The 17,755-nt window shown below is 42.0% G+C and overlaps 2 protein-coding genes across 3 annotated transcripts in view; both read right to left on the bottom strand.

Moving 5' to 3' along the window:
- The window catches only part of PTPRB (protein tyrosine phosphatase receptor type B), a 59,201-nt gene extending 44,868 nt beyond the window's left edge, over positions 1-14,333 (bottom strand). For both annotated transcript variants that reach the window (XM_065743296.1, XM_065743295.1), the window contains exons 1-3: positions 14,270-14,333; positions 12,621-13,013; positions 4,749-4,981 (exon numbers count right to left, since the gene is read on the bottom strand). In XM_065743296.1, coding sequence (XP_065599368.1) covers positions 4,749-4,981; positions 12,621-13,013; positions 14,270-14,324 — 681 coding nt within the window. In that variant the 5' untranslated portion in view covers positions 14,325-14,333. The remainder of the gene's footprint in view (positions 1-4,748; positions 4,982-12,620; positions 13,014-14,269) is intronic.
- Positions 14,334-15,051: 718 nt separating this feature from the next.
- PTPRR (protein tyrosine phosphatase receptor type R) overlaps positions 15,052-17,755 on the bottom strand; it is a 145,262-nt gene continuing 142,558 nt past the window's right edge. The window contains exon 14 of the mRNA XM_065743306.1: positions 15,052-16,266. Coding sequence (XP_065599378.1) covers positions 16,173-16,266 — 94 coding nt within the window. The 3' untranslated portion in view covers positions 15,052-16,172. The remainder of the gene's footprint in view (positions 16,267-17,755) is intronic.

The following is a 17,755-nucleotide window of genomic DNA, read 5'->3' as shown; positions in this document are numbered from 1 at the left end:
GCTCCCCGCCGGGCTGGCTCCCCGCGGCGGCCGCGCAGCCAGCCCTCCGCCGGGCCGCCCGCTTGCTGCATGCGCTTGGGGCTGCCCCGGGCGCCTCGCCGCCTCCCTGCGGCCGCGGGGGGGGTGACGGTGGGGGGGTGCGCGGGGGCTGCCCGGCGGCCGAGGAGGAGCGGGGGGCGGAGGAGGCGGGGGCGGCGGCCGCCGCTTCCCACGCTGCCATTCTGACCCGGGCTGACTTCTCTGGAGCCCTTTCCGCGGACTTCCGCAATCAAAAGGCGATTTCCTCGCTGCTCGAGGCGGGGGCGGCGCCCTGGGGTTCATGGCAGCCGGCCGGGGGTGCGGGTCGTGCTGGGCGGTGGGACCCGGGACGCCGCCCCCGGCTCCTTCCCTCCCCCTGCTCCCGGCTCCTCTCTCTTCACTTTTTTCTCGTCCCTGTCTGCCACCCCATCTCCCTCCCTGCTTCCTCCCTTGTCCCCTTTCCTCACGGGGCTCCCTCTCCTTGCCTTCCGCCCTCCTCACCTCACCTGGCCCCTCACCTCACACACACCTCTCTCCTCATCCTTGCCTCGTCTCCTGTAGACTTCAGCTATGTCCTTTTCAGCTCCTTTCAGTGAGAAAACGTCCCTTTTGTGGCCTTTTGTGGCACAGCTAATCCCCACTACCTCTGTCCTGAGGACAGGCTCAGGAGCATTCAGCGTGCAGCGTGTGCCTCCAATGCCTCCATCCTCTCCCTCACCCCGCAGCACCATGGCAGGGACCGTGAGGCTAGGACGGCTCCAGCAGAGCCCTCCACCAACCCACTGCCTTCAGTCCAGTATACACACAGAGGAGCAGCCCGTGTACCAAGGGCCAAGCTTTTTTGTTTTGCTCTGCATCAACGTCTGTCCTTGAAATATTCCCCAGGATAACTCTCAAGCTAAAATTACACACCAGAGAAAGCAAAAAAACCTCTGTGTTTAAAGAAAGCACAAAATGAGCTGTGAGCAACTCTGAATTCGGCTGTAGCTGCAGCACAGCTCTCCATTTCTGTCACACACACCCATTTCCTTTTATTTAAGCTTTCAGCCCCTTAAAACTCACATGCATGTGGATGCAGGGTGGAGTGAGGGAAAAGAATCACTGTTGAAATTGTTTCAGACTGTCATATACTGAGATAGGCAATAACCTAGAAGCTACTGTGGCTGCATAAAGGGGGGGGGGGGAGGAATCAACATTCATGTTTTTCACATAGAAGTGGCACCTTTCTGCATCCTTCTGTACGTGCATACATGGTTTCATCTTCTAAAAGCAGCACCTCAAACAAGTTTATCCCTGTTTCACTTTTGCCCCATCTTGATATTCAAAGAGGAAAAGGTGCTACCATTTAAAAATGCCAGTCCACCTTTCATGGCAGCTGCTGTTGCAGCCTTCAAATACGATGCAGATATATGAAAAACCTTAGCTTGCACTGGGAAACCAAAGGTTTTAGTATTCATGAGTGCTGACCTGGACTTGTGGAAACTTTAATCTGTCCCAGTGCAGCTCCCCACGTGGTCCTAGGGACCTGGCACAGACAGTGTTGAGCTTTACACTGCAAAGACTCATGATGACCATTAACTTCAGGATCAATAATCTTACTTGATGTTATAAATATATACTGATTATTATGTAATTGTCAAGCTCACTGCAGTGCTAAATCTTCCTTGGAATAAACATTTCGTATACTTCAGATAAAAGGAAGGACTGTGCCTCAAAGAGCTGTTTCAGTGATAATCCATTGATGGTGTGTGTATTATGGAGCCAGGACTAAACTGATATAAGTATCATGCAATCAGTTCCAAGCCAGAGATTTTTTCAGTATAAAATCATTTTTAGATAATTATGTTTTGATGACTGAATGGCATAAACTACTTAAACACTTTTGTGGCACTGAAAAAGAGCAAATCTGAACGTTTATTGAGATGTTTGGATCACTTCAGATCCCTCTCTGAAAATAAGAATATTCAGAACAACCTTGATTTTCTTGGAAAGTGGAGCTTGTATTGTAGGGACTTTTAACAGCATATTTATGACTTGAATTCGCATGGGAAATTCTAATTCAGATGTATAGGTGTATGTGTAAATTAGTTAGGTAGATGTAATGTTACTGCAAACTTACAAGACCCGGGAAATAAATGTAACTTTTCAAAAGGGAAATTTAAAGATTCTTGGGAATGTTGGTGTTTTCCAGTTAACATAAGATAATGCATGGAGAAAAAGCATGTTGCTGCTGCTTCTCGCCTTTGCTCCAGAATTAGAAGTTCTTAGTTTATAACTCTTATTCTCAACATCATAAAATCCTTGAGCTAGTTATATTAGTAAGAAAGCACAGGTTTATGGATTTTAGAATTTCTATATTTCATACAAAGCTGCTTTAGAGGTAATTTTCACCACAGATGTCTGCCAACACTGGAATAAAGCAGGAGAGATCATTCATTCACTGGAGGTAATATATGTGTATAGAATAGTCAACGTAATACAAGTAATTATTTCCAGAGTGGTATTGAATAAATGAGTTTTTAGCAAATCAGCAGTCATGCAGTCTTTAACACTTACCGATCTGTGTGGCAAGCCAAGAAACTAATTAAAAAGGAAAAAAAAAAAGAACTGGAAGTGACTTTTGGGAGTGGCCGGATGTGTCTCTAATAGCAGGCTCCAAAGTCTCTTTCAGTCACTTTCCCAAGGTTTCCTGCCCTTTTTTTTTTTTCTTTACACCAGCCTCTCTCTCTGTCTCTCTAATCAAGAGGAAATGGGCTTTGCATAGTTTTTGTCGTGGCTTGAAAGTGCAAGCTGCAGTTTTACTTGAAAACCAAGGCTGCTCTAAACTAAATATTTTGTTTGATTGAAGTGCCACCATTGTCGTCCACCTCCCCTCCCCCCTTCCCTGTAGGCATGATCGCAGCCAAATAACATCAAGGCTTTAATTTTACAAACAAGAGGACCCGGCTTGGGGCAGATGCAGTTCATAGAAGGTATTGTCTTCCTGATAGCAATTATTAGCCTACACGTTTTCAAAGTATCATGTTAATTCCAGCTGTTCTTTTAAATATGTCTGCTAGTTTGACAAAAATGTTTTTAATTCCACTCTAAGGACAAGAAAGCTACAAGATGAAGGTCAGAATTTTGTATGTTCAAAAACGGGGTCTCTAGGTTCAAGTGGTTAGACAAGGCTGGACATTTCAAGGGACAGATAATTATACTTTTCTGTTGTGGTTATCTTCAAGAATCTGGTTTGAAAGCTTTGACCTTGCTCAATGCAAATCAAGTGAATGAGATGAGCTGGGGTAGGAACCCAGGAGGCAATGGCTTCAATTCAAACAGTACCTTCCTGCAGCACTGATGGGGCTATTCAGTAGGACTGTTGGAGGCTATTTGGGTAATACCCTGTTCCACAGGGCGCTTCCATTTGGAGGAGACAGATACTTAAGGCAGGAGGCTTACATATGAGCAGAGAACATGGAGTAATTAGCTCAGCCTGCCTGCGCCAGCCCCAAATAATGATATTTTGAAAGAACCATCCATCACCTCTGGACTAGGGTGCGGTGCATCCATCATCAGCTCAGTCCCTTGTGGCCAGCACTAGAATAGTATTGACAGGGTCCATAAACCCTAAAGTCAGTAATTTGCATCAACATTGTCCTGGGCAACACTTCTACTTTCTCCCTGTCTGAAACGTTCTGTAGTGATGTTGTTCAAACCAGATTGTGCAGGATTTCCTTAAAATAATCAGGATGTGTAAAGGCTCCTGTTGTTCTTACTCTCATCTACAGTAACGTTGACACTCAACGTAATAACTGAAACAGGTTCACCGACCCCAATAAATAAAGTGCAGTGTGCTCTCCTGAACAAAAAGCTGGGGGATTTAGGGATTTTCAGCTCTAATCCTTATGTATTGATAGCAGGATAGTGACCAATCATCTCCTGAGTGCTTTAGGTCTAACTGAACGTTTTGCCAACGATTATGCCAGATTTGCTCTCAAATTACTTAATTGTGGCTTGCCCACACTAAAACAGAAGACTGGAGGGCTGAGTGCTCACTGTTAGCTTCTTCTGGATATGGGGCTGGCACCTGCATTCCCCTCCTCTGCATTCCCCTCCTCTGCCAGAGCTGTTTGTGTTTGGACTCTGGAACAGAGTGTAGATGAAGGAGCAGCTGTGTGTCTTCCCTCTGGCTATCAGTCACCAGATAAGCTGACCAGGGTCAAGGGCAGTGTTCCTCATAATGCAAGTTAGAGCACTGAGTTTTCACTTGCTTTAGTCTATAAACCATATATGCAATTCTAGAACTCAAATATCCTAAAAAAGCTCATAAAACTGTTTCTTAGGATGCAGTTAAAGCAAGAGCCTCACGTCGTGCAACAAACCCATGGCAGAGACTAAGTAGCTGGGAACGGATATGTCAGCTCCCGTGTCTCCTGCCACATCCATGAGCATTCCGTTGCTCCTCACGTATCCTGAACATTTTTCCTGTAGCTTAGACATTTTCCCAAAGCACTGTGTGCACCACGATTGTGCTGTACGGAAGGGGCAGATTTTTTCTCCAGATGTACTTCTAGCAAAGGGAACTATCAGCATGAAGAAAGAATCCCATCAAAATAAAGAACAAAGCTCAGTCCTGCAGCTGGCTTTTTTTTTTTTTAAGTCTGTGAAACATCCACCTGTAATAGCTCTCAGGCTCCACACAGTGGAGCAGGCTTAATAAAAATCAATCAATAATTCATCTGCCTTACCTCCTCTGTAGTGCTGGAGTATTGCAGAGGAGTAGTTGGGACGGAGGGTTTCCCTGTTGCTGAAGATTTCAAGTCAAAGTGGAGGTTTTCAATGAAGTTTTTTGTGAAGTGTTCAGTCACGTTTCTGAAGGACATCTCTGTGCTACTTGCCAGCAGACTGTCAGGCCTTGAGGTAGTAGTGTTTAAAGGGAAGGATGTAGTTGTAGTAGTCCATTCAGAAGCATCTTGGAGATCTAAGACAAATAAAGTAATTCAAATGAGCTCTATATTTTTATAACCAGTTCCATAGATGCCTGTTATGGCTTCCAAGTAGTGTAAGTGCACCTGTCAGTTCTGGAGTTTTTGTTTTCAGCACAAACATTATTTTGCATCAACATTAAAGTTTGCGCAAAATATCCATGAACTTTCATACCACTCATCTTAAATGCAATTCCTCACTGGCTCCAAAGTGTAGAGAAAGGCTGTATTTTGTCATTAACAACACAATGTTTTCACACATAGCTTTTTCACTTACGTGTTTTGTCAGACTGCATGATTTCAGCTTTATACAGTCAATAAAAAGCCCAATGTGTAAGTACATGGGACAGATTCTCATCTGCCTTTTATTGATGTAAATCCAGATTATGATTTTGTGCATGGTAATGAAGTTCCTTGTGCCTAGATGTGATATTCCTCTTGCAATTTTATATCTGTCCCAAGTTAGACACCACGCTAACCCCTGACTGCTCTCTTTCCAAGGTTCAGCTAACAATGGTATCATTTCACTAAAGTGTCTGCAAATATAACTCTGGGTTTGCTTTTTTAGTCACGTACCCTTCAGAGAACGCCAAAGTTGCAATTAGAGAGCAGGAAAGATTTTACTACACATTTTTCCTCCACATTTTCATGGCTCTTCCTCCCAATTGGTATGTATTTAATATCCTTTCTTTGTGGCTGTGAGGGCAGGGTTCAACCTGTGGTGGCCTCTACATCTGGTAGCATCACGTTTCAGCTAAGCGATTGAACTTACTCACTGGCCCCTTCTCCTCACAAAAAGCTGCCCTGCCATTGCTGGAGCACAGCTAGTGTGTGTTGGCCCAATGCCCAAGACACTTTGTCTGTCCTTGAACTGGGCTCTACAACATGACAGAACCTTGTTTTGCTGCTGAGCCACTGGGCTGATTGCCATTCATAATAATTTTAGCTCACAATCCCTGTTAAAAAAAAAAAAAAAATAATGACTGAGTTAAATTGCAGCAGAAGCTTCCAAATGTAATCGGGTGTACTTGGTGTGCAATTACGATGTCTTAGCAGGCCAACATGTGATTACCTCTTTACCCAAAGGATCAATGGATGATCTTCCATTAAGTCAATACTGTTTTTTCCTGGGGTTCTTTTATTTTTGGTGTATGTGTAAACATGCATGTAAACATGTCCATTTAGTAAAACTTGTGGTACTTCCCTTTGTATCTGGAAATAAAAGGGAGATTAGTAACCTTTGTAAGTGACACTTTCCTACAAGTGTTTCTCATGCTTGACAGCATGGTGCGTTCACCAGGTATATTGTTCAGGATCCTCTTGATCAAGGACTGGCTTGCCAGGGTGGGATGATACCTACTGAAACATTTCCCCTCTTATTTGCGTTTCACTGGAAATAAAAATGACCAAATATCCATTACATTACAAATATCCATTACATTACAAAAACTGTTGATCAAATATTTTTCAAAGTCAAGGCATGGAGAAGAATTCTGATGATGGCATTTTGTTTTCTTTTACAAAGGAACCCTCATGTTTGCTCCGACGCTGCATGACAACCCTCGTGCTACTGGTGATGTGTTTGCAGAGTCCTCTGCAGATTCATAGGTTCGTAGGTGCATAGGTTCATAAGGTTGGAAAGGACCTACAAGATCATCTAGTCCAACCATCCTCCTATCACTATCCCTACCCAACTACTAAATCAAATCCCTTAGCACCTCATCTAAACGCTTCTTGAACAGCACTAGGGATGGTGCCTCAACCACCTCCCTAGGCAGGCCATTCCAGTGCCTGACCACTCTTTCAGAGAAAAAAAATGTTTCCTCAGGTCTAATCTAAATCTTCCCCGGCGCAACTTCTGGCCATTCCCTCTCGTCCTGTCATCAGATTGCCTATAGTGCAAAGTCTGCTGTGGTTCTGCATCACATACCTTCGTGGTCCCTATCCAAAGGTCAGGGAAGAGTCTGGCAGGGGCAGCCCTGTGCTCAAGCTGTTGTCAGCTGCTGAACCCAACCTTCAGCTGCCACAAGTCCTGACTTAGTCTCAAGTCCATGTCACCCTTTGTTCCTGGGGATCTCTTGTTAGTTGGGGGTCTATGAAAGCCTGTGGTAGGCAACTAGAAGTGCCAGCACTGATGACTTGGGCTGGATTAAGCCTGCTGGCTCTGTGCCTCTTAAATATCTCCAAGTTCAGCAGGGAGTAAGCTACTGATAGGAAGACAGCTTTAAAAAAAAAAGACATCTGAGTGGTTAGCAGCCACATAGAAAAAAAGGCCATTCATTTGGGTTCCTAAATATAGATTTACACACTCAACTTAAAAGCACATTAAAAAAAATAAAAAAAACCCTTGGCTTTGTTTACAGAAAAATAGCAGCTATTCCAACAGGAAGAAACTGACATTCCAGTGCCAGTTGTGTTTTAGTAGAGCTGCTACTCCATAAAAGGTCTGTGGGACCCAGTATCTGGGATAAGCAGTATCCCTGGTGCAGGAACAGAGGGGAGAGGCCAACTCCACTGCCAGAAAAATCACAGGTCATCAGACCCATGCCATCAGCCTGGGGAGGTACTACAAAGGGGCACTTGGTAAATGCCCCACCTGTCTCCTTTCTTCAAGCTTCAGCCTTCAACCAGAGGCTGAAAACCTGTGAACCTTAGATGGAAATGGCTTGTGCGTAGCAGTAGGATGTACTGGAACTTGGGGCATGTGTACCAGCACTTTTCATGTATGCAGTGCTGGACTATTGAGTAACAAGTGTATCATGATCCAGGTTTAAATTATCTAAGGAAAGCTGCTAGGGTGCCAGTATAAGGGCCCTCTCATCTCTTCAGCAGCAGGCACTTACAAGAGAAGTCTCTTTACTGTAAGACTTTGGCAAAAAGATTTCTACACAACTTGAATTTCTAACTTTTATCCCTTTTGAACCAGAAAAAACTCACCTCCTACGTGGCTATCAGCTAAGTACACAGGAATCGCAGCAGTGGGATTTCTCAGAAGTGCTTAACATTGTTCTAGCAGTCTCTTTGGAAATCAGTCATAAAACTGTTCATGGGAACAGCACTGCAGAACTGACAGTGACATTGATCAATAGTGGCTGAATGATGTACAGTGTGTGAACATACCATTGTAATCATCAGTAGCACACCCAGGAGAAATTATGACATTATGACTAAGTGCATATTTCATCCATGGGTGTACTGCAGACTGCATCCATCTGCACAGCAGCAGGCTGCTTACAAGCAAAGGAGATCCATCAGTTCTGTGTATATGCTGAGCAAAGTGCTGTGTGAATATCACTGGTTCCTTGTCAAGCACCTGGAACCCTATAGCAGTGCCTTCAGGCTTGGGCAAGGTATCCAGACCCCATTAACTCCATGGCTCTCTACTGAAGAGAGCTTAGAAAAGTAGCTGCTGTGTAGACACCCAGGGCTTGGCTCAGGTGCCTGAATGTTGATACTTTGTGCAATCTGAAAAGCCCTAGGGCACCTGAGACAGCTGCTCAGGGCTCTCATAGGGCCAATGGGAGACCTATGTCCTTCTGAGTAGGCAGAAACATAGAGAAACCCAACCTGTTAGGAACCTCGGGATGGATTGCTGCAGTTATTACCAACACTAAGGTGTGGAAAAGTTAAGGCCCATAGATATCAACACTATCACAAAATTGGGTGGGAGTTGAAGCTTTTCCAGTGCTTCTTCCACCTTTCTTTAGTGTTCTTCCCCTTTCCCCTTTTTCAAGAAGACCAACAGGATGGTGCTCTTATCTTTCTTTACTGTGTTCTGCAGTTACTCGCCTGGTTCAGAGCATACCCTGAGTGTACACTGCCCTGCTCTGCTCTGCTCCCATTTTCCCCACTGAAAATGAGATAATGGGAAGAGAGAAAGCAATGTGACAGGAAGGTAAAAAGGAAGCAGAGACACAGGACCAGAAGCTAGGATAGAATCGGAGGTAGGACTGTGAAGGTAACAGTCATTGACAGAGGGCATGTCAGGATTTTGCTTATGTATAATATCAGATATTTTGTCTATGACAGACTGCAAACAAATTGAGATAAAAAGGTGCTGTTTGACTTTCTTGCCTATTTTGTTTCATATCATTGCAGATCCTACTATGCTTCTTAAATACCTGACACACAACAATAAGTAAAGAAGCCATGCCCCTCTACAGAATCAGCTTCTCTTGTGAATGGAGCTTAATCCACAATTCTAGGGTTTTGCAGCTACACTTACTTTAGGAGATGTCCTTCCTGTATATGTTACAGCAGAAGGGAAATGTGACATAGAGTACTGCATTACAAAACAGCTCATGTCAATTTCTGTGACTAGAGTGCTCTACAGGCCGCGTGTCAGTCTACAGCACTGTGAGTAATCTCAGCATACAGCCTGGACTTTCATCTCCCTGTTTGAAATAATTCTTAATTTAGTGAATAATTTTCAGTTTCAAGTGGTTTTAAGGTTTGTTGGTAATATTTGAAGCGCCACAAGGCATTGCCTCTGTTCTCTAATCAGATATTTTAGCGAAACTAAACCTTTCCAGAGCAAAAGAGACATGTAAGGATTGTTCACACAACTCCAGAGAGACAGCAGCATTACTGTGTTAGATTTGCAGTGCTTGGGGTTGTTATTTGCTTGCAACAGATTTTGCTGCTCTCAGTCATAGTAAAGATCCTTCTTCCTTTCGGAAGAATATTGCCTGTGATTTTTAATTTTAGATTTCACATAATTTACTGTGCACAAAATTCTTCTGCAAATATACATCCAAATACAAAACCGGATCCTGAGAATCCTTCATGTCTGCCAATTTTCTTGCATGCAAAACCATATTTTGTCTAAGTCTTTCACTATATCTATGAAAACACTTCCAACTGTTCATTGATGATCTTCATTAACATGAAAGGTTTACTTCTCCCTCTGTCCCAGACATGCTTCTAATGAGCTGATGTTTGCTTTTCTTGTGAGCACCCTACCTCACTCCCTCAGCATGTTCCATTTCTTCACATAGCACTCTCCCTCATCATGCTGCCTTCTAGCCCTGCAGCTCCTGCATGTTTTTGTCCTCTTTGTTTCCATCCCTCTTCCTTCTACTGAATCCCAGACTTAGGAAAGTTCTGAGCCTGCAAGTGAAAATAAGGCCTTAGCTCTAAAGGTCTGTGCATCTGTGCCCCTAATCTCATGAATGCCGAAACCTGACGTCCCACCACCTCAAGGGAGACAATACCTTGTGGCCTTCTGTTGTGTCTGCTGTTTGAGCCTGCTGCCACAATCAGCAATGTCTTTGTGTGGGATGGACTGCCTGCTGTTAGATTTAGAGTGATCTCTGACTGAACAGATCTGGATTACATGTGTAAACTCATCTGGATTTCCACACACAGTCATTTAGGTTAGGATTGTAGCAAAAACCGAATATCCAGCACAATCAATTTATGATTTGAAATCCAAATCTGAGCTCAGACTTTCCCCAACCTCAGAACAAATTATGCTTGGTATTTGAATTAGCTCCAGTATAAGAGGTAGTTCCAGTTGTTGGGTTTGGAGCATGTTCTTTATCTGAGCGGATATTTGGGATTCAATTCAGTAAGTAACTCCATTGTGAAAATAACAATGTTTTTTTTTATAAATACTATGAAAAAAAGGTTAAATTACAATCAAACATGATATTAGTCTGGAGTAGAAAAAATATACAGCCGTTTCAGCTCCAAAGAGTGCTCAGTTTTTGCTATCTCATCTAAACATAGATTGAATATGTTATTTTAGACTGATCTACTGCAGGATTTGCTGAATTTAGGAAGATGTGCTCAAGAGAGTAATTTTAAGAATTCAGCATTGAAATTTTTGATATTTATATGACCACCAATATCAGCACTGTAGGCATTAGTTTTCTTCTTGAGGTACTTACTATTTTCATTTGAAAAAATGCATCTCTTCATATTACTTCTACTAATGAACACTTGGAATTCTTAGGTATTGTGGATCACAAGGTATAATTTATTTTTCAGCTTCTAAGAGCCGTCAAAAAGGGGGTAACTAATAAAGTGAGACTCTTAAAGAGAATCAACAGGCTTCTCTACTTAGAGAATTGCTCAGTACTCATTGGTCTTAAATCATCTTCTCATGATGAGTAAGAAAAGGATTCAAGCTTACCTCAAATCTGTTAGGCAACACTTTATCCAACTGTCTGCAGAAATAACACTGCCTAGGTATCTAACTTAATTTTTCATGGTGTCTTTGAATAAGCAAGCAACTCTCTGTCTACGCACAGGTACACAGAACTTCATATTATTTTGCCTTCTAAGTCTTTAAAATATATGAGAAGACTGCATGTTGTCCAATTCTCCATTCCTTGATAATGCATCTTTTCCTTTCGGACTTCCACAGTGGTCCTGTTGCTGTGACTGGATTCCTGCAAGTGTAGATTGGCTGAAAAACGTTGGTACCCAGCCTTAGGAGGAATGGGAGGAGGATCAGCTATCAAGCATGCCCCAACATTCTCGGGTTAGAAAGAACAAGGAATTTGTTTGAAATGTTCTGAAAACTTGGCCAGATGCAAAAGTATTGAACCATAAACCACTTTTAAAATCATGTAAATATAAGAATAAGTGGTGTGTTTCCCACTGAAAGGCTTAACTGTGCAGGTTGTCTTTATTTACCACAAAGAACACCTTAAAAGTGTGCAAGTAGAATACCAAAGGGATTGTTATGAATGACTGACAACAGGATGTCAAAGAAAACATTATTAAGTAAATTCAAACGTTTCTTTTTCCTTTTTGCTGGGGATATGTAATATGTAACACAGGTGTCTCAACACATCTAGAAGCATGTGCGCGGGCCCATGCGTATACAAGTGTCACTGCAAGAATTTCTAAGATTATATTCAGGATTTTGAGTGCTCTCATAGATGTTCCATCCAATGGCAGAGAGAATCTGCATGAACATACAAATATGTGGACTATATGGCTCTTCCAATCATGCATTTGGGGATATCAGAGTAATAAATGTATTTTGATTTTCAGATACTTCCTTGTTATTGACGTGTTGAAACCAGATTTTATGATACAATGAATGAGAAGGACCTGCACACATCCATATTTTAAAAACTACATGGAATTATAATCTATACTTCTGTTTAAAAATAAAGAAGGAAATGACACAGGAATAGTGAGCTGAGCTAGCACGTAAGTACTTTGATGTTAGGACTGTGAGTAGAGAAGGCGGGGGGGAACATCCTGATAAAAAAAAAAATAATCAGACAGACTGCTCTAATCTCAGCTTTCCTTTTGTGGTTCTTTTAACTCTTTTTCTTTTTTGTTACTATGAAAAGATGTTTTTATGTATAAACCAAACACTTGAGAATTCTTAACATATGAGTAAGCACTGAAGAGACATTTTTGTTACCTAAACTTATAGAATCACAGGATGGCTTAGGTTGGTGGGAACCTTAAAGATCATCCTGTTCCAACTCCTATTCCATGAGTAGGGTTATCACCCACCAGATCAGGCTGCCCAGGGGCCCATCCAACCTGTCTTTGAATACCTCCAGGAATGGGGCATCCACGACCCATCTGGGCAGCCTGTGCCAGTGCTTTATCAGACTCCACCAAACTGACCAAATTCCAGGATATCTTTTTGAAGAAATAGCTCACCTTGCTTTGAGCAGAGATTTACATAGACAGGTTTTCCCATCTCGCTGGCTTCGAGCTGCATCCACGTATGAAGGTATTTTTTACTCTGCTTGGCCATCACCTTCTGACCTTGCTTGGTAAGAAAGAGTGAGCTGTTGGCTACCTTCAGGAGCCCATCTTCCTCGTGGCAAGTCCACCTGACTGCCTGGGAGCAATTGACGATGATGCTGCGAGATGACAGTGCAGAACGCGTGGAGATGCTCAGGCACTGTCCAGATTTCACATGGAAGAGCCTGTCATCAGCCATCCATTGCCACTGCTGGTTGGGACTGCTCATGCTGCACCTTTCCATAATGACTCCTCTCCTTTCTGAAAGACACTGCTGTCTCTGGACATGGATAATCAGAAACCCTTCTGGAAGAGGAAAATCCCAGAAAATACAACAGATTACACATGGTTATTTAAAAAGTAAATTCACAATGATTTAAAATACATCAGCAAATAAATTTCCCTTCCCACTGACTGTGTTCAACTACTCATGAACTCTCCATGTGTTTAACCTACTCGAAAGAACCCCAATTGTACAGCCCACATGATGTGAGCACTCTTTCATGGTAATGTCAAAACACAAATAGCAAACTGTTGTGGCAAATGTCACCTTAACTTTAATTGTATGTAAAAATGAAGAAAAACCTACACCGGATATAAAAGAAATACAAGAATTTCTAACTTTAGATACCTGTTCTAAACATCCCACTTCCCCCGCCCCCCCCCCTTGAAAACACAGACATCTGTCTACAAGATCTCTCAATCTTCTTTCAGTTTTATGGCCCAGTCATTCTGCAATATAATTTACTGCTTGCAAATTGTTTTAGCAAAACTCTCAGTGTTAGTGAAGAAAACATGTAAGAAAAACACCTCTCAGTACCCGTGCCTTTGTAAGAATGGAGACTTTCTATGGATAGGAAGTACAACTCTTACAGGATTTACTCCAATGTCTCTAGCTGTTAGTTCTGTGGCCACTCTAATCCATTTCAGCTCAGCACTTTGTTCCACCATAAATACAGCAAACAAGCATTCAAATGAACACAGCTATGACTCATTTATCATAAAGCTCCGAAGTTACCAGAGCAAAAAAGTACATGTCATGGAGCACAAATATTTCAAATGCAGCCACTCTTCCCCATCTTATTTATGTTTTTATTTTTCTACCCTCAGTTTTACTCAAACACGTTATTAGTTACAATATTTAATTAGTGATAACATTTTATTAATTACAGCTAAAATCAATGCTTTTTTCCCTCCGTTGAGGTTTTTCATTCCTCTGTTTCTACAGATCTCGGTAGTTTCCAACTAAGCATTACAGAAATCTCATGCCTCTGGAAGTTATACAGGGTAGCAGTAAAACAGAGTTTCCCCTTCAAAGACATTGCCCCAAAGCTCATCTCCTGTATTGTCAAGTAGGAAATCTTAAAAACAAGAAGAGGTACATCCAGCATTGAAAGAGAAACCTAAACAGAACTGGCTGTGTTGGCCCTGCCCCCCATTCCTCTTGTATAAGCTCACGCACAGAAGTGACTCTGTTCTGTAAGTCCCCAGCTGCCCTGGAGGTTTCTGCTCAGTGGCGGAAAGAGCGAACTGGTGGAGGGGAGGTGGGGAGAGACACTTACCTGAGAACATCAAGGCAAGACAGGTAAAAACCAGGACGTGAATTAAGGACTCCATTTTCCCTCTAGCAACTGCCCACGCTTCTCTTAAAAAAAACCACCTCAGATAAGTGAAGCGAAGGCTAGGAAGGAAATGTGCCTTCACAGGGGGAAAAAGTCAGTGACGAGCACTTCCTTCTATTCAATTGTTTTGGGGAGTTTTACACCACTTTGTCGTTTCATATGATTCTTCACAGTTTACTAGCTGCTTTCTTTTGGAAAAATGCAAACACGCAGGCCACTAGAAGAGATGGTGTTGAACCGCTTTAGACTGAAAGTCCAAAGAAAAAGGGATTGTACCTCTGTATAATTAATTGCCTGTGAAATATTATGAGTCCTCAGGTGATCTGGATGATGCCAAAAAAGTATTATGCAGGGAGCATGTACACATTTTTATAACTATCTGTAATTAGGCAAAATCCTGATACTGATGTTTCTAGCTCCACAAGTCCTAAAAAGCCAAGCAGAGAGTGAGAGGAGAAGGAGGAGTGGAGAGGGCAGATCTCTCAGGTATATACTGGACCTTATATGAACTCCCCTGAGGACTGGGTGCTGTTGATTGTGCCTTCATCAAGTGATCCACTTTGCTCAATGTCAGTAGGATTTACTCTCTAGTAATCGGAAGCCATTATGTATATAGCCAAACTGTACCAAGCTCTGCCTGTTCTGGGTGTACAAAAGCATGCACCAAATTACTCTAAGCAAAAAATAAATAAATAGAGACTTCAGTAAATATTTTGTATCAAGTGTAATTTATTAGCAGTATAAAGCAAAGTCAACATCACTGCATTAAAAACTCATGATAACCTGTGAACAGACCTCCCAGTATTAAGTCATAATGCCAACTTTGCATTTCTCTTAAAAACAAATTCTTACTGAGCAGTAAGGAAACAGTCACAGCAGCATTTTCGTTCTTGTATAACCTGTCATGGAACAGTCCATATCACAAAGGCATCTATCTCTTACTGAAAGAGACAGAGCAGATAAACAATGTAAGCAAAAAAATCTCGTATTAATAAAAGACAGACAAATATTTAAAATCCTTACCATTTAATATATGCTACAAAGTTTCTTTTAAAACTTTAAAGTAAAATGACTCACACAATTTACAAATACACTGGATTTGGGTCTGTAGCTGAAGCATGTTCTATGACAGTCAACAGTACAGGGTAAATACATACACACTGAATAACAGACATTGTGCTCAGCAGCTGCTCCGTAAGACCTACAGTAAATACACATTTAATAGTTAATAGTATGAAGAACATATACTTCCATATAAAATATTAGCTGCTTTTGAATATTTTCAAAAACAAGACTCAACATTTTTTCTCATCCTCTTTTTCTTTTTTCTTAAATCCATTATTGAACACTTGCAATTTTAGCAGCAAGAATATTATGTGGCCAAGAAACAAGCTCACCACATAATCAGTAATAGCACTTTACAGTACAGTTGACAGTCCATTCACAAGACATTTTGCAAACGTTAAAGCATTTGTACACTTGATAAACATTTCTTCAGTAGAAGTTTCTATGTCCAGTCGACTCCGGCAGTAGCACATACATACATTCCATAGGGCAGATACCAGTATTACAGAATGAACCCACCTTTAGATATATATGTGAAATCCACGTGTAGTTTCAGTACAGTACCTTCTTTATAAATCATTTTTGGGAAGCTCACAATACATTCATATACAGTAAAGGTCCAGCAATCTTTATACTCTTACCAAATTGTCCACAATCCTTTCAGAAGTTGGCTTCAAAGCCGCTCTTCCCACTGCAGTAAACTCCTTGAAGAAGCTGCTGGTAGGTAATGAAACAAATTACCTCAAGAGACAGACATTCTGTTTCACCCTCCTTGTCTTCACTGGACAGCTTCCTCAGAAAGTCGGCTTTCATACAGACTTAGTGCGTGGTGCACAAATTCATACTGTTCACTGGTCTGAACCATGCCACCTCTGAAAGAAAATGCAGAGGAATGAAATGTTATTTGTTATGAATGCAACAAGCTCCAGCCCCTGCCAGCTCCATGGCTAGATAAGGACTTTTCTCAATTTTTGACCTAAAGTTTGCTTGAGCAAGAGGGAGATTTGCCTATCCAGAAGTATTTCCTTCATGACTTATGCCATCCAGCATACATATAGCATGAACTACTGGTGCTAATAATATCAGAATAAGAACTAGAGAGGAAATCTGGTGTTTACACTGTTAAAACCTACATTTCAAATTCAACACATTCATAGAGAATTTTGCTCTGTCACTGGGGCATGGAGGGCCAGCTACATGGACTCTGCATTGCCACTGGTGGAGCAAGGGAGGATTCAGAATCCGGCCTTTCATTTTTGTCCTTTAGTAAAACTGCAACCTTCATTGACCCTCAGACTGCCTGTACAGAGAACAGCTCTTCCTGTCCCCTTTCTAACGCCTACAATGCATCCTGTCCTAACAGCAGCCACCTAGGAAATTTTACAGCAGTGACTCATTTCAACACCAGAGATACAAAAGAGCTTAACCTGACCATAAAAAGGACTAGTTACAGACAGATTGTATTAGATGCCTCCACTTAATACATTCAACTGCTAACAATTCCTTTTTTAGGTGGAACAAGGAGGATCTAGTCTCACACGTCCAGTGCCAACTGCAGTAGGAAGGGGACAATGTCCTACAGGAGGTAGGTAGGTGCAGTATTTAATAAGAGTTACATTCAGTTCTGAAATTAAACTGAGCTTCATTCTGGAAGTACTAGGATCTTTCAGATCTCACTCCCCATCAAGTGAAGGCCGCCAGGGTATTTGAAACAATGTGTTCATCCTTAGGTTACCACAGAGAGGCTGACTACCTCTGGGGGGATGAATGAGTAAATGGCCTTAAGGCGAAGGACGACATTAAGATGTGTATTGTATTTGGCATAAGCTAAACCTTCTCTAAAGCAATAAAATGTAGGGAGGGATTTAGGTCCAAAGTGATGCAGAAGCCAAGCACCTAACAGCAGAAGCTCTGACAACCTCCCACATGATCACTTCATAGGCAGCAGCAACAAAAGGACATCGTGATATACAGCTGGGTGAAAAATGGTAACGATGCCTTGGCAAATATTGTCCATTAGTATTAGATGAGTTCGTCTGCTACCATAAGGTTCTTATATTTTCCTCAGTGCTATTGGATGGTGAAATTGCTACTGGTTGTAGCAGCAAAAACGATTAAGTTAATACCTACTTCTGTAGGAAATTGACCAGCTGTCTATGCTCCTCCAGTGAGCTCAGACAACTGTAAAACCCTTTTTAGTGACCTGCATTTCTATTATGATACGCTGCTTTTAGGAATTAAATCACAAGTCCTTAAATGGTCCCATACAGTGCAAAAAGCAGCAGTCTCTTTGCTTTGCCAACAAATACATCCACAAATCCACAACTCTTGGCTGCCTGCTGCCTGCAGCCACTCTCCTCT

Source organism: Cyrtonyx montezumae, unplaced genomic scaffold (assembly GCF_038088225.1).
Source record: "Cyrtonyx montezumae isolate F1298 unplaced genomic scaffold, pur_monq_1.0 scaffold_3, whole genome shotgun sequence".
Lineage (NCBI taxonomy): Eukaryota > Metazoa > Chordata > Aves > Galliformes > Odontophoridae > Cyrtonyx > Cyrtonyx montezumae.
The sequence above is the reverse complement of the archived record's forward strand: the minus strand, read 5'-3'. Positions and strand labels throughout refer to the sequence as shown.